Here is a 20,104-nt window from a genome sequence, read left to right on the forward strand (position 1 = left end):
GCACCTATCGTTGCTAAACCTTAGCTTGCATGCGATAACAATTAAAGCTATGACTTCTTTACAGTACTAGTTTCTGCTATATAAAATCTTTGACATGAGATTTTGGGTAAATTATTTCACTACAAGAAAAATCGCGAATCGCGACGGAATTTTTCCGTCGCGAAACAGCAAAATTCCGTCGCGAATCAGGTTTTGCGACGGAATCCATTCCGTCGTCTATGGCCTTGTCGTATTTTTGTTCGCGACAGAATTGGCAACGGAATAAGGCGTCACAAATTTGCAACGGAACTTTTTCCGCCGCAATTGTGTCGCCATTTTGGAAACAAATATTCCGTTGCCATATATTTTTTCCATCGCTATTCCGTCGCATTTAGTGCAATTATATTCTATCGCAAAGCTTATATTTTGTTGCGATTCCGTCATCTTTTTTAATTAGTTTTAAAAAAAAATTATTTATAATTATTATTTTTAAATAGTAATATAAACTTTTAAAATATTAATATAAAACTACAATGACATATTAAAACACAATTAATTCTTAAAAAATAACATAATTCTAAAACATTATCAATCCACATTAAGTACAAGTACTAATATATCATCAATCCACATTATCAAGTCGTTCCAATACATTCTATGAAACAACTATGTATGGCATGAGGTTCTTAAAAAAAACACTAAACCAAAGTTACTGAACAACTTAACAAACAGAAATAAGAGACCCAAAACCAAAGTTACTGAACAATCTTATCTTACTCTATATAATAGTAAAATGTTTTTTGCCACATCAGTTTCCCGCCTAAATGAAATTGCATTATTTTAAGGTAATAATAAATGAAATTGCATCATTTTCCCTTAATGAAAATTTAATTTCATTAGTTTTTAAATTTCCGAATTGCAAATCATATTAATAAATGTTTTCCGAATTTTTTAAATTTCTTTTATAAAAATGTGTGTGTGTCTATATATATATATATATATATATATAATTATTTTAATGTAAAATTTTAAAATTTCATGTGGTATCTAATAACACAATTCTTTATAATATATGCTAATAGTATGTGATGTTAGATACAACAACTAATTTAGTATTGTTAAAGAAAAATATATTTCAGAATGAATTTTTATTTCATAATTAATATTTTATTTTATTATTTTTAAAATTTTATCAACAATAAAGTTACTTAAATTTTATGCCGTGCATCGCACGGGACAAAAACTAGTTTAACAAAAAGAAATAAGAGACCCATATCCAACATGTACTAAAGATCCCCTTCAAGAACTCAACAGCTTCACTAGTCAATTCCATGCTCTGCAAGAAGGCAAGAACACAATCAGAAAGAACTGAACAAATGTGAAGAATACATCAATAAAAATATCATTAGAAAGATAAATTACTCTTGACCTGCAATAAGAAAAGAATTAAAAAAAAATCAAATGCAAGCTATGTAACATTACAACTTAAACAAAACAAAAAAACAAAAATACAAAAGAAAAAAAAACACAACCATGTAAAGGTTTAATTCTTTATTCCTTACCCCGGCAATGGAAGGACAACATCATCAATTGTATAAGTTCCAGATCTTATTTCTTCATTTACATCCTATCCAAACATAGCTACTGTCTCATTATCTTGATTTAAATAAAATAGATAATGCAACTCAATCATATAAATGGATGTAAGATCATTGGAGAGACAGAGAACCCTTTTGAATTCAGTCACTAACACAATTATTCCCTTACCCTCTCAAAATCTCCCCCTCATATTAATAGTTTTTGATGATTCAAGGTTTTATGGAAGTATTATAAAAACACACAAGTTCTTTAAAGAGTGCTTAGGTACTTGTACAGAATATCAAGTACCCTTGATATTAGTGGAGCATTAGAGAGTTTATGTTGTTTCCTCTATATCATACTGGTTATTGAACGGAGAGAGATTGTCTATAGAAAATTGTAGACTCTAAGAGAGATCCCATGGATGAAAATGGATAAAAAAATACCAAACAGCATACATAAAGACCTACCATTGAATCACTATTCAGAAAGCACAATATTAAATTCATTTAAGCATTGTTGAGATATTTGCTGCACAATAAAATAGAATTTCAGGCAATACTAAATACCCTTTTATTCAGAAGTGCTTTCATGGAATACCAGTTACAGAAAGTTAAATGGTGGTAGTAATCTACCTTAACGGAAATATTTCTTTCTTCAGGAACATCAGGTAGAGAGATTTAATATTGAAACCTAATATAATAAAATAACATAAATTTAATATTCAAATCTAATATTGTAGAAATTAAATACAAATATAGAGAAAGTTAATATTGAAACCTAATATAATCACTAAAAAGATTGTACTAAGAAAACATTTCAATTAGAAACGGATATGAAAGAGGGAACATATTATTGTCTTTTTGCTTAGTTCATACCACAATATTGCCAGTGAGTATAGTATCACATACGAAAAATACTACTCTATGAACCCTGAGAAGTGAGAAGTGTTGTATGTAACTATACTGTGATAAAGAAAGGAAAAAGAAATCCATGATATAGTGAAGCCCAACATTCCATTGACCTGTGCATTTCTTGAGGTTGGAGTTCATTTTGGTGTTCAATCTGTTAACTTCTACATCATAATCACCTCATATCATTGTCCCACAAGATAATTATTAACTATATACAACATCCAAGGCACAAAAAAAAAAAATTTGCATATTAAGAAAAATAATTAGAGGATGACCGATGTTCAGGTTTCAACTATTCTAATGCATCCTAGGTGATTGACAACTCAAATCTTTCAAGACTTACCATATGCCAAATTCAAACAAATTCTAGTAACTCTAGAACACACAATATAACCATTCTTTGCTCAAATATCAGTGCATATTAAATCAAGAATAGAAACGGATTTTGCTCAAATCTCACTGCACAGATATCAAACAAGGCCATAAAATTTATAGTCATTTTAGTTATCAAACAGAGAGGAAATGTAACGTACCCTAAGAACAACAAATCGAAAAAAAAAAAAAAACATTAATCAGTGCTATAAACCCTAAGAAATTGGGAAATTTAATAACAAAAATCATTAACCATCGGCTCTGGATCTATAATAATAATAATAACCTGCGTGTTTGCGGCAGTGGACGGCGGTGGCTGGGGTAGAGGCGTCGACTGCGGCGGCGTCGGCGCAGGGGAGGCAGCGGCGGCGTCGGCGCAGGGGAGGCAGCGGCGGCGTCGGTGCAAGGGAGGCAGCGGCAGCGTCGCAAGGCTCTCTCAATCGGAGGAAACGACGGTCTAGCGGTGGAGAGTGAGCTGTGGCGGTAGCTTCGTTGGCGGCTATGGCGGTGGAGGCGTGGATTGCGAGAGTTAGAGAGTGAGGGCGTGCGGTTTTGAGGCAGGGAAGAGAGGGCGTGGGGACTGGCATAGGGAAGAGAGGGCTTAAGGAAAAATTTTGTACAGTGTACACTAGGTTAAGAATTAAGATGTTAAATAAAATTTTAAGAAATAATTGCGTTGGAAGTAATTCCGTCGTTGATTCCGTCGCAATATTTATTATTATTTTTTAAAAATCTTCTTTCGCAACGGATTAAAATTAGGTTGTAATTTTCGTCGTCATTTCGCGACGGAACGTAATTCCGTCGTTTTTCCGTCGCTAAATAGACGACGTAATTTACATCCGTCGCAAATTTTGTCGTAGAAATTTTGCCGCTAAGATTTCGCGGGTTTAATTTTTTCCTTGCGCCAACAATCGCGATGGAATTAAATTCCGTCGCGAATTCCGTTATTAATTTGCAACGGAAACTATTCCGTCGCTATATTACGACGGAATAGTTTCCGTCGCAATGTTCCGTCGCGATTCGCGATTTTTCTTGTAGTGTTTTTATAGCCCTCATTTTTCTATATTTATTTGCCCAGAATGTAGATTAAGGACTTTAATTCTATGAGTCACCCTTTAGGATGAACCTTGACGATAAATTCTTGACCAGAAATGGTCCACCTATCCCATCAATCCCTGAAGGATTGCTATGATGTTACTATGAGTCAAGTTCTTTTTACCCAAGTCTAACTCAATGCATATCACAAATCAATCCCTCAAGGATTGCTATACCCCCCTTTTCACCTAGTACGTGGTTTCAGAAGTAACATTTCCCTATCTGCGTTATTTTTAGTGCGCATTCTATTCTTATATCACCACCACAACGTACCTCTAAAAAAGGGCTATCAAAGAAACCTCCATCTATTGATTAAATACCGAAAGCCCATGATAGGAGATCAATACATATAATTGGGTACGTTGTCTATATTCCTAATGAAGATTGTTTCTAGGCATTAGGGGAGATAATATACTAGCTTTTAATGGAATGTCAAGAAATTTCATAAAATGAAAAGATCTTCATTATCTAAATCTACGTACTAGTTAGTCTGAACTAGAAGTTCAAAAGATAATCTATTTGTGATATTAGCAAATAATTTGCCAAATACATCTATTGATCATACCGATCATTAAAGAGTGACTAGGTCCCATGTACCTTCCCCAACATGGACCAAATATATCTACCGATACTCCTTGACGCATGAAGTGTAGGAGATCTGTGAGTAATATTATATTTTTGTACATAATATTATATGTGGATAGTGTTTAGTTTGACTTAGCTATCCTAGACTGTAGGAGTAGATTACGTTAGCTCTATCTCCTTAGCTTGTATTATTGGTTTCTCTCTGTTCAGTTAATTCAATTACGATTATTCTCTCACTCATCTGGTATCAGTAGTGTTAGGATTCCTGTTTTTTCTCCCCCTATCGCAAAAATGTCGACCAACTCATCTGAGCGAACGGTGACCACCACCACCGCTGCATCTCCGATCACCACCAACCCTCTCTCCTCAGCCCACCATTTCGTGTCGATCAAGCTGACGGCACGAAATTTTCTCTTTTGGCGGACACAACTTGTGCCATTCCTCCGTGGCCAGGGTCTATTGGGCTATGTCGATGGCGAACACCCGTGCCCACCGGCGGTCATCCCCGCAGCTCCGTCCGATGCGTCGACCTCCACCGGCGTCACTCCGTCCGTCACGCCGAATCCGGCTCATGGTGCCTGGATAGAACAAGATCAATCGATCTTGTCGCTCCTTATTTCCAGCTTGTCCGACGAGGTAATGTACCTCGCTGTTGGCCGCGTGACATCCCGGGAGGTGTGGCTGTCCATCACAGCGGCGTTGGGGTCCTCCACGCGTGCTCGTTGCCTCAACCTCCTAGCCCAGTTTCAATCCCTCCGACAAGGGGATAGCTCGCCGGCGGAGTACCTCGGCAGGGCGCAATTTATTGTCGAGGATCTCTCATTGGCCGGCCGGCCAATCTCTCTGGACGAACAGAACCTTTACGTGTTTAGGGGGTTACGTCCAGAATACCGTGCGATGGCAGCGTCGCTTGCAGTTTCCGGCGAACCCGTGACAATTCCGCAGCTAGCTGATTTTCTGTAGGCACAACAATTTATCTTTGCAGATGATTTCACGGCAGGTGGCACGGCCTTCCCTGGAGATGCCCCGACTGCTATGGTCGCTGGACGTGGGCGCAGAAATGCAGGAGACGGCGGCAATGGTCGTGGCCGTGGTGGTTCCGGGCGCGGCAACAACCGTGGAAGAGGTGGCAATAACCGAGGCAGAGGCGGTTCTCCCCGATGCCAAATCTGTAGATCGCACGGGCACACCGCTATCTACTGTTTCCGGCGGTACACTGGTCAACCGGCCGCGAATGTGGCAGTGGCCGGAGATGGCGTTGCGGCTCCGGAAGCTGAGCCGTGGTATCCCGACACCGGCGCGACGTCACATGCGACACCCGATTCCACCGTGTTGACTCATTCCGAGGACTATACGGGTGGTGAGGTGCTCAGAGTGGGAAACGGTACAGGTTTGGTTATTTCCAGTGTTGGTCATGCCTCTATTCCCACTCCGTCAAAGTCATTAAATTTATCAAATGTGTTACACGTTCCCGACTTGTTAGTTTCATTATTATCAGTCCAACAATTTACTGCTGAAAACAATGTGTATTTTGAATTTCACCCAACTTGTTTTATTGTGAAGGACTCCATCACACAAGCAGTAATCCTTAAAGGACCGAGTTCGGGTGGTCTATACAAGCTTACGGTTCCCCGGTCACATCTAGCTTTTTTGAGTGCTCGGGCGTCATCCACTATTTGGCATAAGCGGCTAGGCCACCCTCACGATCAAGTGTTGCGGCGTGTGCTTCCGGATTGCCCCGTTGAGTCAAATAAATTCAGTTCGTCAAACACTTGTTCCGCATGTCACATGGGAAAGTCGTGTCGTTTTTCGCTTGATAGATTATATCGTGCTAGCAATAATGTATTAGATCTAGTCTATACGGACATTTGGGGGCCTTCCCCCGTTATTTCTGATTCTGGGTTTAGATACTTTGTTTTGTTTGTGGACGATTGTTCACGGTTCACTTGGTTTTATACGCTGCGTGTAAAGTCCGATATATATAAAGTGTTTGATTCTTTTCGGGTGATGGTTGAACGCTTGTTTTCGCGTTCTATAAAATCCATCCAATCTGATCTAGGGGGTGAATACCGCCGTCTACACACAGTTTTTGAGTCACTCGGTATAGTGCATAGGCAATCTTGTGCCTACACGCACGAACAAAATGGTTAAGTGGAGCGCCGGAATCGACACATCGTTGAAACTGGTCTGACTCTGCTAGCGGCTAGCTCTGTCCCGTTGAAATATTGGGACTTTGCTTTGGAAACCGCTACCTATCTTATAAACCGACTTCCTTCCTCTGTTTTACAGTTTTAGAGTCCACACTACAAACTGTTTAACACTCCACCGTCATACACGTTTTTAAGGGTTTCTGGCTGTCGCTGCTACCCTTATCTCCGTCCCTACAACCGTCACAAAATTGAGTTCCGCTCAGCGCCTTGTGTATTCCTAGGTTACCCCGCCTCTTTTAGGGGGTATAGGTGCATGAACCTCACTACTGGAAAGACCTTTATCTGTCGCCATATGCGCTTTGACGAGAGTTATTTTCCCTTTGCTACAGGTGCTTCTACACAAGTACCCCGTTGTGACACGGGGACCACACCATGGGCCTCCGGGCCGGTTGTACCGTATGGTGGACCGCCACCCGCGTCACAGGCCGCACCCGTGCCTCTCATCGGGTCTGAATCACCTCTAAATGAGGCTCCTTTGGCTCGGATCGATGCGCCCCCGGTGGCTCGAGGACGTCCACGTGGTCGTGGTACACGGGCACGGGCCCCGCGTGTTCGTGCCATCCAGTCCCGTGACCACGTCATGAGACTACGACACATGACACGTGACACCGGAGAAGAGTTGCAAGCTCTCACCGCAGTTGCTGATCCAACGTGTTACTCTCAAGCCGTAGGTCACCCACAATGGCGTGACGCTATGGATCAAGAGTTCAACGCCCTATTACACAATAACACGTGGCAGCTTGTACCTGCTAAACCTGGCATGAACATCATTGGATGCAAGTGGGTCTACCGGACTAAGCGGAAGGCAGATGGCTCAATTGAGCGTTATAAAGCACGCCTGGTGGCCAAAGGGTTCAATCAGGTAGCTGGAGAAGACTTCTTTGACACCTTTAGTCCTATAGTCAAACCGACTACAGTACGCATGCTCTTTTCCTTTGCTGTTTCCCGTAATTGGACTCTACGCCAGCTTGACGTTCACAATGCTTTTCTGAACGGACACCTGGCTGAAACCGTGTACATGCGGCAGCCTCCGGGATATGAGGATACGACTAATCCTGATAATGTCTGTCATCTTCAGAGATCTCTATATGGTTTAAAACAGGCCCCTCGGGCATGGTTTAAACGTCTGCATGATTTCTTATTGTCAACAGGGTTTTGTGCTTCCAAAACGGACGTCTCTCTATTCCACTACACTAGTGGGGAGTCACGTGTGTTTTTACTCGTCTATGTCGACGATATCATTATGATGGGCAACAATGCTTCTTTAGTTGACACCATCCTGCAGCGATTGTCTACAACTTTCAAAATCAGGGACTTGGGTACACCTAGTTTTTTCCTCGGGATTGAAACTATCAAGGCGGGCGATTCCCTAGTGCTATCTCAGCGGCGGTATATGGGTGATCTCTTGAAACGTGCAGGTATGACAGAGTGTAAGCCACTGGCCACTCCAGCTGCTGTCACCCAACCTGTCTCTCCACCGACTCAACCCTTTGAGAACCCTACACAGTACCGGCGTCTCGTTGGTGCCTTACAGTACTTAACCATCACACGCCAGGATTTGTCGTACTCTGTGAATTGGCTTTGTCAGTTTATGCATGCACCAACTGATGAGCACTAGGGTCTTCTAAAGCGGGTCCTTCGGTATGTCAAGGGATCTCAGGACCATGGCCTCCGCTTATCGTGCTCCGAGTCCACCGACATACATGCCTTCTCCGACTCAGACTAGGCTGGCTGTCCGATCGATAGGAAGTCAACCAGTGGTTATGCTGTATTCATCGGGACTAACCTTGTGTCCTGGGTCTCCCGCAAGCAACGGACAGTGGCCCGATCTTCGACCGAGGCTGAGTACAAGGGTCTGGCGGACGTTTCAGCCAAAGTTACTTGGATAGTTTCCCTACTTCGTGAGCTTGGTCTTCACTCCGGCAAGCCGGCTACTCTATGGTGTGACAATCTCGGGGCTACGTATCTCTGTGCCAATCCGGTGTTCCACGCTAGGACCAAACACGTCGAGATTGACTACCACTTCGTACGGGACAAGGTGGCATCTGGTGATTTCCAAGTCAATTTTGTCTCAACCAAGGACCAGCTGGTCGATATCTTCACTAAACCTTTACCCACTGCTCGCTTTGGATCGTTACGTGACAAGCTCAATGTTGTCACCCTCCAACCTTGTGCTTGAGGGGGTGTGTGAGTAATATTATATTTCTGTACATAATATTATATGTGGATAGTGTTTAGTTTGACTTAGCTATCCTAGACTGTAGGAGTAGATTATGTTAGCTCTATCTCCTTAGCTTGTATTATTGGTTTCTCTCTGTTCAGTTAATTCAATTACGATTATTCTCTCACTCATCAGATCTATCGATGAAAAAGATATGAATCATAATACTAGATCTAGTAAAGAAACATTGTCACTCTTGAATCTGGTTATGGGTGCACCAAACAAACGTAATACTAGGAATGCGGAACGACCAGATCAAAATACCTTTGGTAAATGTCTAGAATCTGGTTATTTTAGAAAATTGCCATTAACTTTTACAAATATGGGAGACATTTATAAAAAATGTTATAGTTGTCGACAACACAATTGCCATTACAAATTCCCCGTTATATGATAATCTGGATCCAGAGTTAGGCACCGGAAGTGTCATGAGTATTTAACATATAAAGGAGCAATTAAAGCATAGCTCAACTCGCTAAAATGAATAAATTCTCTTTATAACAATACACCGTTGTGCGTTAACCCTGAAGGTTACAAATGGGTGTGTGCATGAAAGAGAAGTAAGAACAACGAGGTGATAAGATATGAAGTGAGTTTGTAGCCTATGGGTTCACGCAGAGACCCTTAATTGATTTTAATCAATTATACTCTCCCACGGTAAATGACATTAAGTTCTGCTACATAATACAATTGGCAGAATAATAAATTTAGATATACAGTTAAATTTATTTTGAGAAATCCTGGATGGATTCATAATTCTCGAAATGAGGATTTTTTTTAAGTATTATTATGTGCCATTATTTACTCTTTAAAGAGTTGCAAATGGGGTTATTATCCTCATATAGAAGGAATAATATGTACCATTATGTGCTCAATAAAGAATTGATAATGGACTTATTATCTCAGTCAAGATTGATGGTTTAAACATCAATGAAATATATAAAGAGCTTGATAATGTCAGTTCATGTTTAAAGACTGAGACTTTTGAAATAAAAAGCTTGTGAAAGCTATAAGTATTATCTCGACTTGAAGATCGAGTTTTTCATTGAAGATTTTTTTATACACCAGTCACCCTACATCTAAAAATGTTTTTTCACATGTCTATATGCATAAGTGTCATGTTTTTATCAAACTACATGTTGCCTAATAATCTCTTGAAGCATATAAGGAACCTTTTGGACTCGAAGTCCCTTACTTCATTATCGTTGGAGCAACATTTTAGAACCAGAAGTTCTATAATCGCAACAGGCATGATATTTGCGATGAAATTGCTAGCAAAATCTAGTGCTCCCCCTACAAATGAAGTACTTGAATAATGATTAACATATCCTCCGGTATCTTCGAGATACAAAGACATGACATTTATGTAAGAAACCATGATACGGTTTTAATAGGCTACTTGGGTACTGGCTATTTTGTTTGATCCCCGCAATGCCAAGTCCAAATTAAACTGGTTATACAATGAATTTTTCTAAATGTTCAAAATAAGGACAATAACACTTGTGTTGCACAAATGCTATATGAGCTCTAGAAGAGCCATAAGATTATTAGATATTTACTCTAGTGACAGTCCAGAAGATTTGTCCAATTCATTTCTTCAAATTTTGAAATATATGTAGAACTTGAAGATTGTTACCTTCAGGGGGAGATGAGTAGTACATTTACTCGAATCAATTCAGAAGATTTAACGTATAATCCTGAAGATTAAGTCATAAAAGACTAACAGCTGCGCACTATTTGCAACACATCATGTACTCTTTTCCTCACTAGTTTTCTCCAATTGAGTTTTCTAGTGTGGTATTTAACGAAACATAAGTATGATATAATGATGTAAATGGGGAAATGTTACAAAATAATTGCTTAAATGGACAAACCCCAAAATCTTGAAGATTATGCAGTTTGCGCCCTGAAGGGTTATGGTTGTACTCTTTTTCCCTTAACTAAGTTTTCCCCACAGGTTTTCTTACGTTAAGGTTTTTAATGAGGCGACCAATACTATATATGTTTTTACATATATCATGTACTCTTTTCTTCAACTAGGTTTTTTCCCACGTGGTTTTCCTAGTGAAATTTTTAATGAGGCATGAATGTATTCAAATATGCTATCCATATACCTTGTACTCTTTTCTTGTTTAGGTTTTTCCCACAGGGTTTTCCTAGCAAGTTTTTAATGAGGCAAGATCAATGTGTTATAATGTCCAAGGGGGAGTGTTATAAATTCTTATTTATGGACATTATTATGGCATTGATTGATTACTTGATTTGTAACTGTTGTAACAGTCAATTTGTATAGATTATATATATGATGTATAAGGATATAATGAGATGATGAATAAAAACAATGACTCTCCCTTTCCTCCCTTATCTCTTTTTTTGCAATTCCTTTTGATCAATCACGTTTGAGCTAATGAGTTACAACACTAATATTTTCAATATAATTTTCTTGGATGAACCTTATAAAAAGACAAAATTGTATTTTCAATATAATTTTCTTGGATGAAAACCCAAACAACATCTATCAAGTTCTTTCTACACGTTGGACATTGGAGAATATTTCCGTGGATGATTTAGTCTATTTTGGATGGAGAAGAAAGTTTTATTGGGGTTTTAGTATTCGTAAGGTGAGAATTACAATTGTTAATAGTTGAAAAAATATCTTTTTTTTTTGAATGCTACTAGCTCTATTACATTGTAGTATCTGTTCATATACTTTCTCAACCTACTGAAACACAAAGAGCCAATAACGCCTCCACTGAGGCTCGAACTTACAACCTTCCAAATGGAAGTCCAACCCAGATACCATTAGACCACATAGTCCTGGTAGTTGAAAAAAATATCTAATTTATTTAAAAGTTACAAATTTACTTTTAGTTATAACTCAAGCAAGAATACTTTTTTACCTCATCATGAAGTTTCCCCTCCTATTTTTTCTTTTGAATATGGTTTATATTTATTTGTTGGTCATGAACGGGCTGTCCTCCAAATACTTGTTATTATCAAATACTCCGTACTAAAGTATCTAATAAAATAGTGTCATATTAGGAGAAAGAATTAGGACGGTTAGCATGTTTGGATTTTTTTGGTCTAAAATAATGACATTCATTAAGATGAGTAAAGATGCCACCTTAGGGCGAATTAGTGATACTATTGCAAAACTATATTAATCAAGAAAGAAAGTTATATTTATCTTAGGAATAAGGCTCAAATAGGCCATCGAACTGCACATGATAATACAATTAGGCCACTAAACTCAAAAAACCAACAATTGAGTCCCTAAACTAACCAATTCTTAAAAATTTTTCCAATTTGAAGGTTTCCAACAGGTCATCCTCCAAATTAATTATTTTTTAAAAAATAAAATTTAAAAATTAATGATTAAAAAAAAAAAAAAAAAAAAAACAGATTCCTGCCGGAGTCTCTGGCCTGTTTCTTCGTCTCCACGGCGGGAGACGAAGAAACTCTTCGTCTCCGGCTATGGAGACACATAGTTTCTTCGTCTCCGGCAGGATTCTTTGTTTTTTTTTTTTTAATTATTTAAATAATTAATTTTTAAATTTTATTTTTTAAAAAATAATTAATTTGGGAGGATGACCTATTAACCTGTTGGAAACCTATAAATTGAAAGAATTGTTTGAAATTGGTTAGTTTAGGGATCCAATTGTTTATTTTTTAGGTTCAGAGGCCTAATTGTATTATCGTGTGTAGTTCGATGACCTATTTGACCCTTATTCCCTTATCTTATAATTCAATAACTAAAATTGTAATTTTTCAAGCATATTTATAGAAACAGGAGAAGTAATTTGTGAGAGTGGCGATCATAGGCGACTTGAAAGTCAATCGTTATACGATCGAACATAGTCCAAAACAACATTGTTTCTTTTAATGAAAAGAAATGCTTCCTGTTACGTTCATCCAATTGTGTATCTTGATGTGCATATTTTTTTAATATAAAAATGAAAAGCAAGTTTTTGCCTACATTACCTTTCCAGTACTGCATTGTTATGTCTTTGAGCTCCGGAGCTGATCTGATCTTCTCATCCCGACACCATTGTTGCTAGTCAAAAGCTTCATTAAACGTGATAAATTTTTTATCCAATAGGCATTGTTTTATTCCTTGCTAAAATGTATTTATAAACACAAACGATGTTTCGCCGAATGCTAATGAAATGTAGAGACGTTCATTATAATGTACTAAAGTTCATTATGCTTAAGCTTTATTAGATACACATGACACTTCATTTTGCAGTTTCTATTATCTAGGGCTTATAATCATTCGGGACTAAAATGTAGTAAAAAATCAATCCGGAACCCACGAAATGATTGTAATGCTTGAACAATATTGTATGTGTATATTGTCAAATGAACATACACACGTAGTTGCACTAAAATGATGTGTTGGTCTCGAAGGGTTTTGGGGATAAGTCCAGTGGCGGATCCAGAAAATAATGTGAGTGGGGGCGTACGTACTTAACTCGAGAGATCACTTTTAAGAAAAAATTGCATCTTTCACAATTTTGTCTGAAGAATTCGCCACGACTTTAGAATTGTCAATAGACGACCCTTCGTCGGTCTGCTATGGAAGAACAAATAAAAGCCCATTCGTGACAAAATATCAAACATCTATAATATGGTTCAAATACATTATAAATTATAATACAATATTTATGATAGACTACAAGATAGTTAAGGGCGGAGCCAAAACTATACTTGGATAGGGTGAAATTTTAAAACACTTTGAAATATTATAAAAATATTTATGACAAAATATAAAGCATAATCGATAGAAGCTAAAATATACATGCAAAAAAAAGTAGAATTAAAAAATATATTTAATTTATTGAAGGGTGTGAAGAGCTTAAATAAAGATAAAAAGCTAAAACATAATAAAATGCTATAGGTGGGATTTGAACCTGTGCTACTCCATGTCATATTCAAGGTTGAACCCACTAATCTACTAAACACTTTGATGCCTTATTCATGTACTTATATATTAGTAGGAAGGGTTAAGGGGGGGCAGTGGCCCCCACTGCCCCCATTGTGGCTCCGCCACTGGATAAGTCTAGATGGAGGAGGGTAAATAGAGTTGATTGAGTTTTGAAAATAAATTCAAATGAACTTGAATTTCGAAAGTTAGTTTTTTAAAATGCAAAAGATAAAAATATTAACCCTTTTTAATTTTGAGGTATGTTTTAGTCTTGTTAAATATTACGTTTGAGTGTTAATGAGATAACCAAAAAAATAAAAAGCGTTGAGTAAATGAGAGATAGAGATTTTTACAGTGGTTCAGTAAACATGGTCTAATCCACTCTTCTCTTAGAATTTTTAGGAGGTTTAATTTCACTAGTATTTCACTCCTTATATACAAGTAGAGAGAACTTGTGCTTTGATCATAATGTCAGCGACAAACCTCAAGGTTTTCACAAGTTACACTTGTTATTATTCCTCCCCTTTCTACTTCAACAAGTAGAAACGTTGGGTTTGAACATGAAAGTTGTTCTTCTCCAACTAATGATGACTTGGTGTTGAATACTTATTGAATCTACCAAAGTCTTCTATTAATCTTGAAATGAATAGGGCAATTTCTCTCACTGGTCATCTTGATTTATTTGAAAGTAGTTTTGAGCACTTGTATGTATTTTCTTGAAAAGACCAGTGATGTTTATTAGTTTAGTGGGATGGATGGTTATGTGGAAAGTGTAAACGAGGATATGGAACCCCCAAGTGTCGAACTTAAGGATGGTAAATCGAAGTAAGCAAAGTGTAAGACAATTTGTTGTCACAATGTCTCCACAAGAGTGAACTAGGTGCAAGAGGAGAGTAGGTATGGGAACATGTGTGGAAGCATAGAAGACAAGAAAATAAAGGAAAACAAGCAAATATGTAAAATGGGGATTTGGATGGAAAGGGTTCGTGATCATGCATTCATTGGTCTCAAGTGGACAAGAGATGGTGCAAGGCAAGACTAACCTAAGGGAGAACTATGGCACCAATAATAGGTTGCGTAGAACCTAGACTCTCATCAGTTCCTAAGTAGGGTGAGGCATTCTAACAAACACTTGGTGGGTGGTCTATCTTATCCTCCCGGGCCTAGCCCTCTCGGATCGTAGGACGGGGATTGCAAGGGGAGGACTAAGGAAAGTGCAATCTCTTGCCACTTTTCCACTCTCACACTCCTATCTCATTGGGATCCTACAATGAAGAGAGAATCTATATGCACACCTCTACAACATAGACATTCAAGGTCAAGCAATACATCAAATCTCATCATCTAATCTATACAAAGCATGAATACACAATAATAAATCAATTCCAATCCAAATATCCTAGAAGTCTAGCAACTCATCATCATTAATATATCACAAACACAAAGAAAGAGATTCAAGATAACACAATAGAATATAGAATTCAAAGCTTAAGAAAGTAGGGTTACCAAATCTTCAATCAATGTGAGCAATCGTTCAAGAATTGTTGATCAATGAGTGTAGATCTAAGAAAAATGTAAACCTAAGCTAAGTACCCTAACTAAGAGTGCTATTGTAACACCCCCGATTTCCATGCCAATTTAAAACTTAATCATGCAGATAATCTAACCATGATAAGCATACACAGCGGAAGTCTAACTATATAACAGATGGAAAACGAAGAGTGTTATGCCACGCCCACACTAAGGTGAACGCACAGGCGTAAACAACATCAACATAATCACTCTACAAAGGACAAGGTCAAACAATCCATAAGTCTAAAATCCAACATAGGAGGCACACAGGCCAAAACAAACTACAAGGTTTGAGTGATCTACATTATCCATCACTAGATCGTGCTCGCCTCTACTCGGGACCTGAAAAAAACACATAAATATATGGGACGACGCCCGGTCAGCGAATGATGCTGGTAACCCACCAATACATGTGAAATATCATACATAGATAGGATATATATACAAATCATTTGCGAAACGGAATATAGTATATATAAGTTCAAAGGCAAGAGTAGAAGTCAATCACAAGACTCAATACACTCACAACGAAGACAAGGGAACACATCCCAAGACCACAAGAAGTACAACGACACACAAGAACAGCTCAAGATGTATTCTACCATCACTCAGTAGCATAACACCTGACATGCATAACACAAGAGAATAAGAGACACACAATGGCAACACATGCCTTCGCGACAACACTCGTCACGAATATAGAATTACACAATGACAACACTTGCCTTCGTGACATCACCCATCACGAACTGATATGCCTTCCTTATGCCCGGTTCCAACCTTATGGCTACCCCCAACCTTATGTCTAGTTCCAACTATTACCTCCAGGACCCCTATACATCCAAGTCCAACCTTTTCCCTCTGAGGACCGTCGTCCCCACCCGCCAACGACTGCCAACAATTCCACCAATTCATAGTACACGAGGGTTCCGATCACACACATGGCAACACATGCTTCCGAAGAAATACATGAACTCATCACTCAGGTCACAAACTCCATAATCGTGTCATGGACACCACGTGGACCACTGTCGTACCTTGGTGACTAATGTCTCATAGCATTAATCGTGCAATCCAGGTACAACCACACACACAACACCATCATAGGAATCAATCAACGGATCACAACGAAGATATGAAACCATACTCAATCAAGGAATGGATCACAATCCGACAACTAGAGCTGTCAAAACGGGCCAGCCCGGCCCATATGGGCTGGCCCGTCTTGGGTTCAACTGGAAACGGGACGGGACGGGCCGACCCGTTTTCCCACGGGTTGGGATTTTCCCAACCCAACCCGTGTAGGACGGGCTGACGGGCCAGCCCGTCAGCCCGTTTATTCTTTTTTTTTTTTTTTTTTAAATTTGCATGATTAAAATATTTATTGTTGTATTGCTTAAAAATTGAACCCATAACCTCTAAATTAGTAACCAAGACTATTTCCAATCAACCATATTAACTTTTGTGAACAAATATGTATATTTATATATATACAAATCTGTATATACGCATATAACATATACACATATACACATATGACATATACACATATAAAATTAGATTTTAGTTTTTAATATGTAATTATAATTTATTTAATTTATATTTAATACTAATATGTTTTACATGTAATATTTTTTATTTTGTAATCCTTTATATAATAAAGCTATATGGTTTGGAAAATAATTAATGTTATAGTTAATGCCACAACATCCTTTATTATAAAAAAAAGCACAACATTTAAAAAATAAAATAGCTATATAGTATATAATCATATAAAAAATATACTTTTGAAAAATAAAATAGCTTTATATATATATTATATAATCATATAAAAAATGTGTTCAATTAGAGTTTAAATTTACACATACAAAATTTGAAATTTGCTTTCCAAATGTAATTATCTTAGTTATTTTTCGTATTGTGAAAATTATAATATAAATGAAATACAATTAAGAATAAATCAATGTAATTATGTAAATTCTCTCTATAAGTTTATTTGAATATGCACATAATTAGAGATTATATTAACCATACAAAATTATAATTTTAATATTAATTTTAATTTTAATTGTAATTTTGTATTCTATAAAAATAATAAATACTTGACCAATGGAAGCTCAAAAATATTATTATATTAAATAATTTAAAATATTTTAATTTTTCTATTTTTTATTTATATTTATAATAACATAATTTTTTTACCGTGCATCGCACGGGTGAATTACTAGTTATAATATATACTATTAAGTTATAAAGTTTATAAAATATATAATTTATTACTTTATGTAGTTTATATAATAAATAAACTTTAAATTAATATTTATATAAAGATACAATTAATTGTATTAATTAATACTTTTAATAAATGTAATATAAATCAATTATATATTTAATAATGCTTGTGAATGATGTAAATAGATATATAATTATATTAAAGTGTTCAACATGGGTTCTTAGTATAATTGGTTTCAATAATAATAATTTGATTATAACTTAAGTAAAAGGTTAAGGGTTCAAGTCTTGTTACCAACAATGTTTTTAAATATTAATAAAATACTCAATTATACAACACATTTGGGAGTGGGTGGGGATACGGGTTATACGGGCCGGCCCGTGTAACCCATGGGCCAACCCGTATAACCCGTATCCCCCACGGGTTAAACGGGACGGGCTAGAAATCCTCCAACCCAGCCCGTGTAAAGTACGGGTTAAACGGGCCCAACCCGACGGGTTGGGCCCGTTTTGACAGCTCTACCGACAACAACGATGATTAACACAAGTCATCATCCACAATAGGAAAGGACAAACCACACACGCTAGCATTTAAACACCGAACTAGCATGCTTATCAAACGGGTAAACCAAACACAGCTCCGAAGAACACACACGACTCATCATGGTTCAACGAATCACAATGTTGAACACTTAGCACGGTTCAAGACACCAAAACCTACATGGATTCCTACCATATAGTTCTGGACATACGAAACATCAAGAAGACACTCAAATTGTTCCACAAAAGAACATCAGGAAGTCAAAAGACCAAATACCGAGTCAAAAGAATCACGAGGAACAAATCCCCATCATCCAACATTTGTGTACCCGCGGGTGGGGCCACAGGTGGACCCCCACCCATGGTTCCGCCTGCGGGAACCACTTCCCAAACACCCTGTACCCCGCGGGTGGACCCCTACCCGCCATTCCGCCCGCGGGTACAACCTCTGTACCAAAAATATCCCTTCGGGGATTTTCAACACTAAGCTCAAATTCAAGTCCAAAACATGCCAAATCTCACCAAATACAACAAAATGACTTGAATGAAAGGAATAGCCAAGCAATGACATACATGAACCCTAATAACAAGCTCTAGATATGCATTTTCACAAGACAATGCATCAACACTCACATTTCATAGCAAAATCACATGTAGAATCCAATAAATCATCATATAGGTAAGCAAAATAGATTTTGTAGAGCATGAGTTACCTCTTTCGCTTAACATCCAAAAACAACGCCAACTTAGGCTAGGCTCAACTCGTAAGCCAAACGGGAACCTTAGAATTAAATCGGATCTCAACTATTAACAAAAGTACTAATAAAACTAATTATACTCATAAAGGGATTTAAACTCTAGTTTAACCCTAAATTACCCACAAATCTAACCATCTAAGCTAGGCATCCTATTGCTAATTAATCACAACAATAATAAGAAAACTATTAACTAAACTTCTAGGGTAGAACTTATAATTAAAACTTAACAACTTAACTAATTAAACAAAGCTAGGATTTAAACTTTAGCCCCTCACCAAAACAAATGCACGCCTTACCACTAGGCTAAAGCCACACTTGATTAATCTAAGCAACCAAAATCTACTTAAACACTATTTAAACTATAAAAACAAGAGAAGGATCTCACCACTTCGCCTTCCTCTTCTCCGCGTACTGCCATGAGACCGCGGGTGGAACCACGGAAAACTCCCACCCGCGGCTCTGCCTGCTGCCACCAAGCCATGATATCACCGGATTAGCTATCACGCCGGGAACGGAGGAGAGACGCCATCACCGAGCTCCGTCGATACCGCCGCCGTCACGCATCACTGCCACGAGCCTTCGACCATCGCCTCTGCTTGTCTCGCCTTGCTGCCACCAACTAAGGGTGTGAGAAGGAAGAAGATGCTGGGAAGGGGAGCTGCCGGAGCTCTCTTGCCGCTACAAGGCTTCACCGGAAAAACGAACCATGCCGCCGTAAAACTGCTTCGCACCGTCCAAGCTGCCACCACCGCCATCTTGCTCTGTCTCACGATGTTTCCGTTGACCAAGGGAGGTGCATGGTGGTCGAGAAGAGAAACAAGAAAAGGGTGGGGTTTGTCTATGGTGAAGGAAGCTGCTGCAAAGTCTATCTACATACACACGCATAAGGATAAAAATGTGGATAGGCAACATGCTAATTAGGGTAGGCTTCTATTTTGGGTTGGGTTAGGCCAAATAAGGATTCTGGGCCAACATCTTGGCTCACAACATAATAATACTTATATTTATACAAACATTTGGGTTTGGCTAGTTTGGGTTCAAAGCTTACATAACATATAATAAATAAGTACATTTTGGGCTTGGGATAACAAATAAACTTCTGGGCTCAAAATCATTTTTTTTTT

The 20,104-nt window shown here is 38.0% G+C and overlaps 2 protein-coding genes across 7 annotated transcripts; one reads left to right on the forward strand and one right to left on the reverse strand.

Moving 5' to 3' along the window:
• Positions 1-1,177: 1,177 nt before the first annotated feature.
• LOC109188595 lies at positions 1,178-3,449 on the reverse strand. Of its 6 annotated transcripts, XR_002055455.1 has the most exons (5): positions 3,130-3,449; positions 2,193-2,250; positions 1,542-1,606; positions 1,402-1,408; positions 1,178-1,315 (listed from the first exon to the last, which is right to left on the reverse strand). XR_002055455.1 is itself a non-coding variant. In XM_019339225.1 (3 exons), the coding sequence occupies exons 1-3, from the start codon at positions 3,428-3,430 to the stop codon at positions 1,303-1,305; spliced, it is 372 nt and encodes a 123-aa protein (XP_019194770.1). In that variant the 5' UTR covers positions 3,431-3,449; the 3' UTR covers positions 1,178-1,302. The 6 variants fall into 6 exon arrangements, 2 of the variants coding, with proteins under 2 accessions (XP_019194770.1, XP_019194771.1); XR_002055453.1 differs by lacking the exon at positions 1,402-1,408; XR_002055454.1 differs by lacking the exons at positions 1,402-1,408; positions 2,193-2,250.
• A 1,365-nt stretch (positions 3,450-4,814) lies between these two features.
• Positions 4,815-5,486, forward strand: LOC109188592. Its single transcript, XM_019339222.1, has one exon. The coding sequence runs from the start codon at positions 4,815-4,817 to the stop codon at positions 5,484-5,486; it is 672 nt and encodes a 223-aa protein (XP_019194767.1).
• Positions 5,487-20,104: the final 14,618 nt, after the last annotated feature.

This window comes from Ipomoea nil, unplaced genomic scaffold (assembly GCF_001879475.1).
Source record: "Ipomoea nil cultivar Tokyo-kokei standard unplaced genomic scaffold, Asagao_1.1 scaffold1438, whole genome shotgun sequence".
NCBI classification, from domain to species: Eukaryota; Viridiplantae; Streptophyta; class Magnoliopsida; order Solanales; family Convolvulaceae; genus Ipomoea; species Ipomoea nil.

Bases quoted from the DNA above. Each gene is read 5' to 3' on its own strand.
- LOC109188595 (XM_019339225.1), bottom strand. From the start codon at position 3,430: ATGCCAGTCCCCACGCCCTCTCTTCCCTGCCTCAAAACCGCACGCCCT. The intron at 2,251-3,129 runs GTTATTATTATT...TTATTATATTAG, and splicing joins CCACTGCCGCAAACACGCAG to GTTTCAATATTAAATCTCTC.
- LOC109188592 (XM_019339222.1), top strand. From the start codon at position 4,815: ATGTCGACCAACTCATCTGAGCGAACGGTGACCACCACCACCGCTGCA.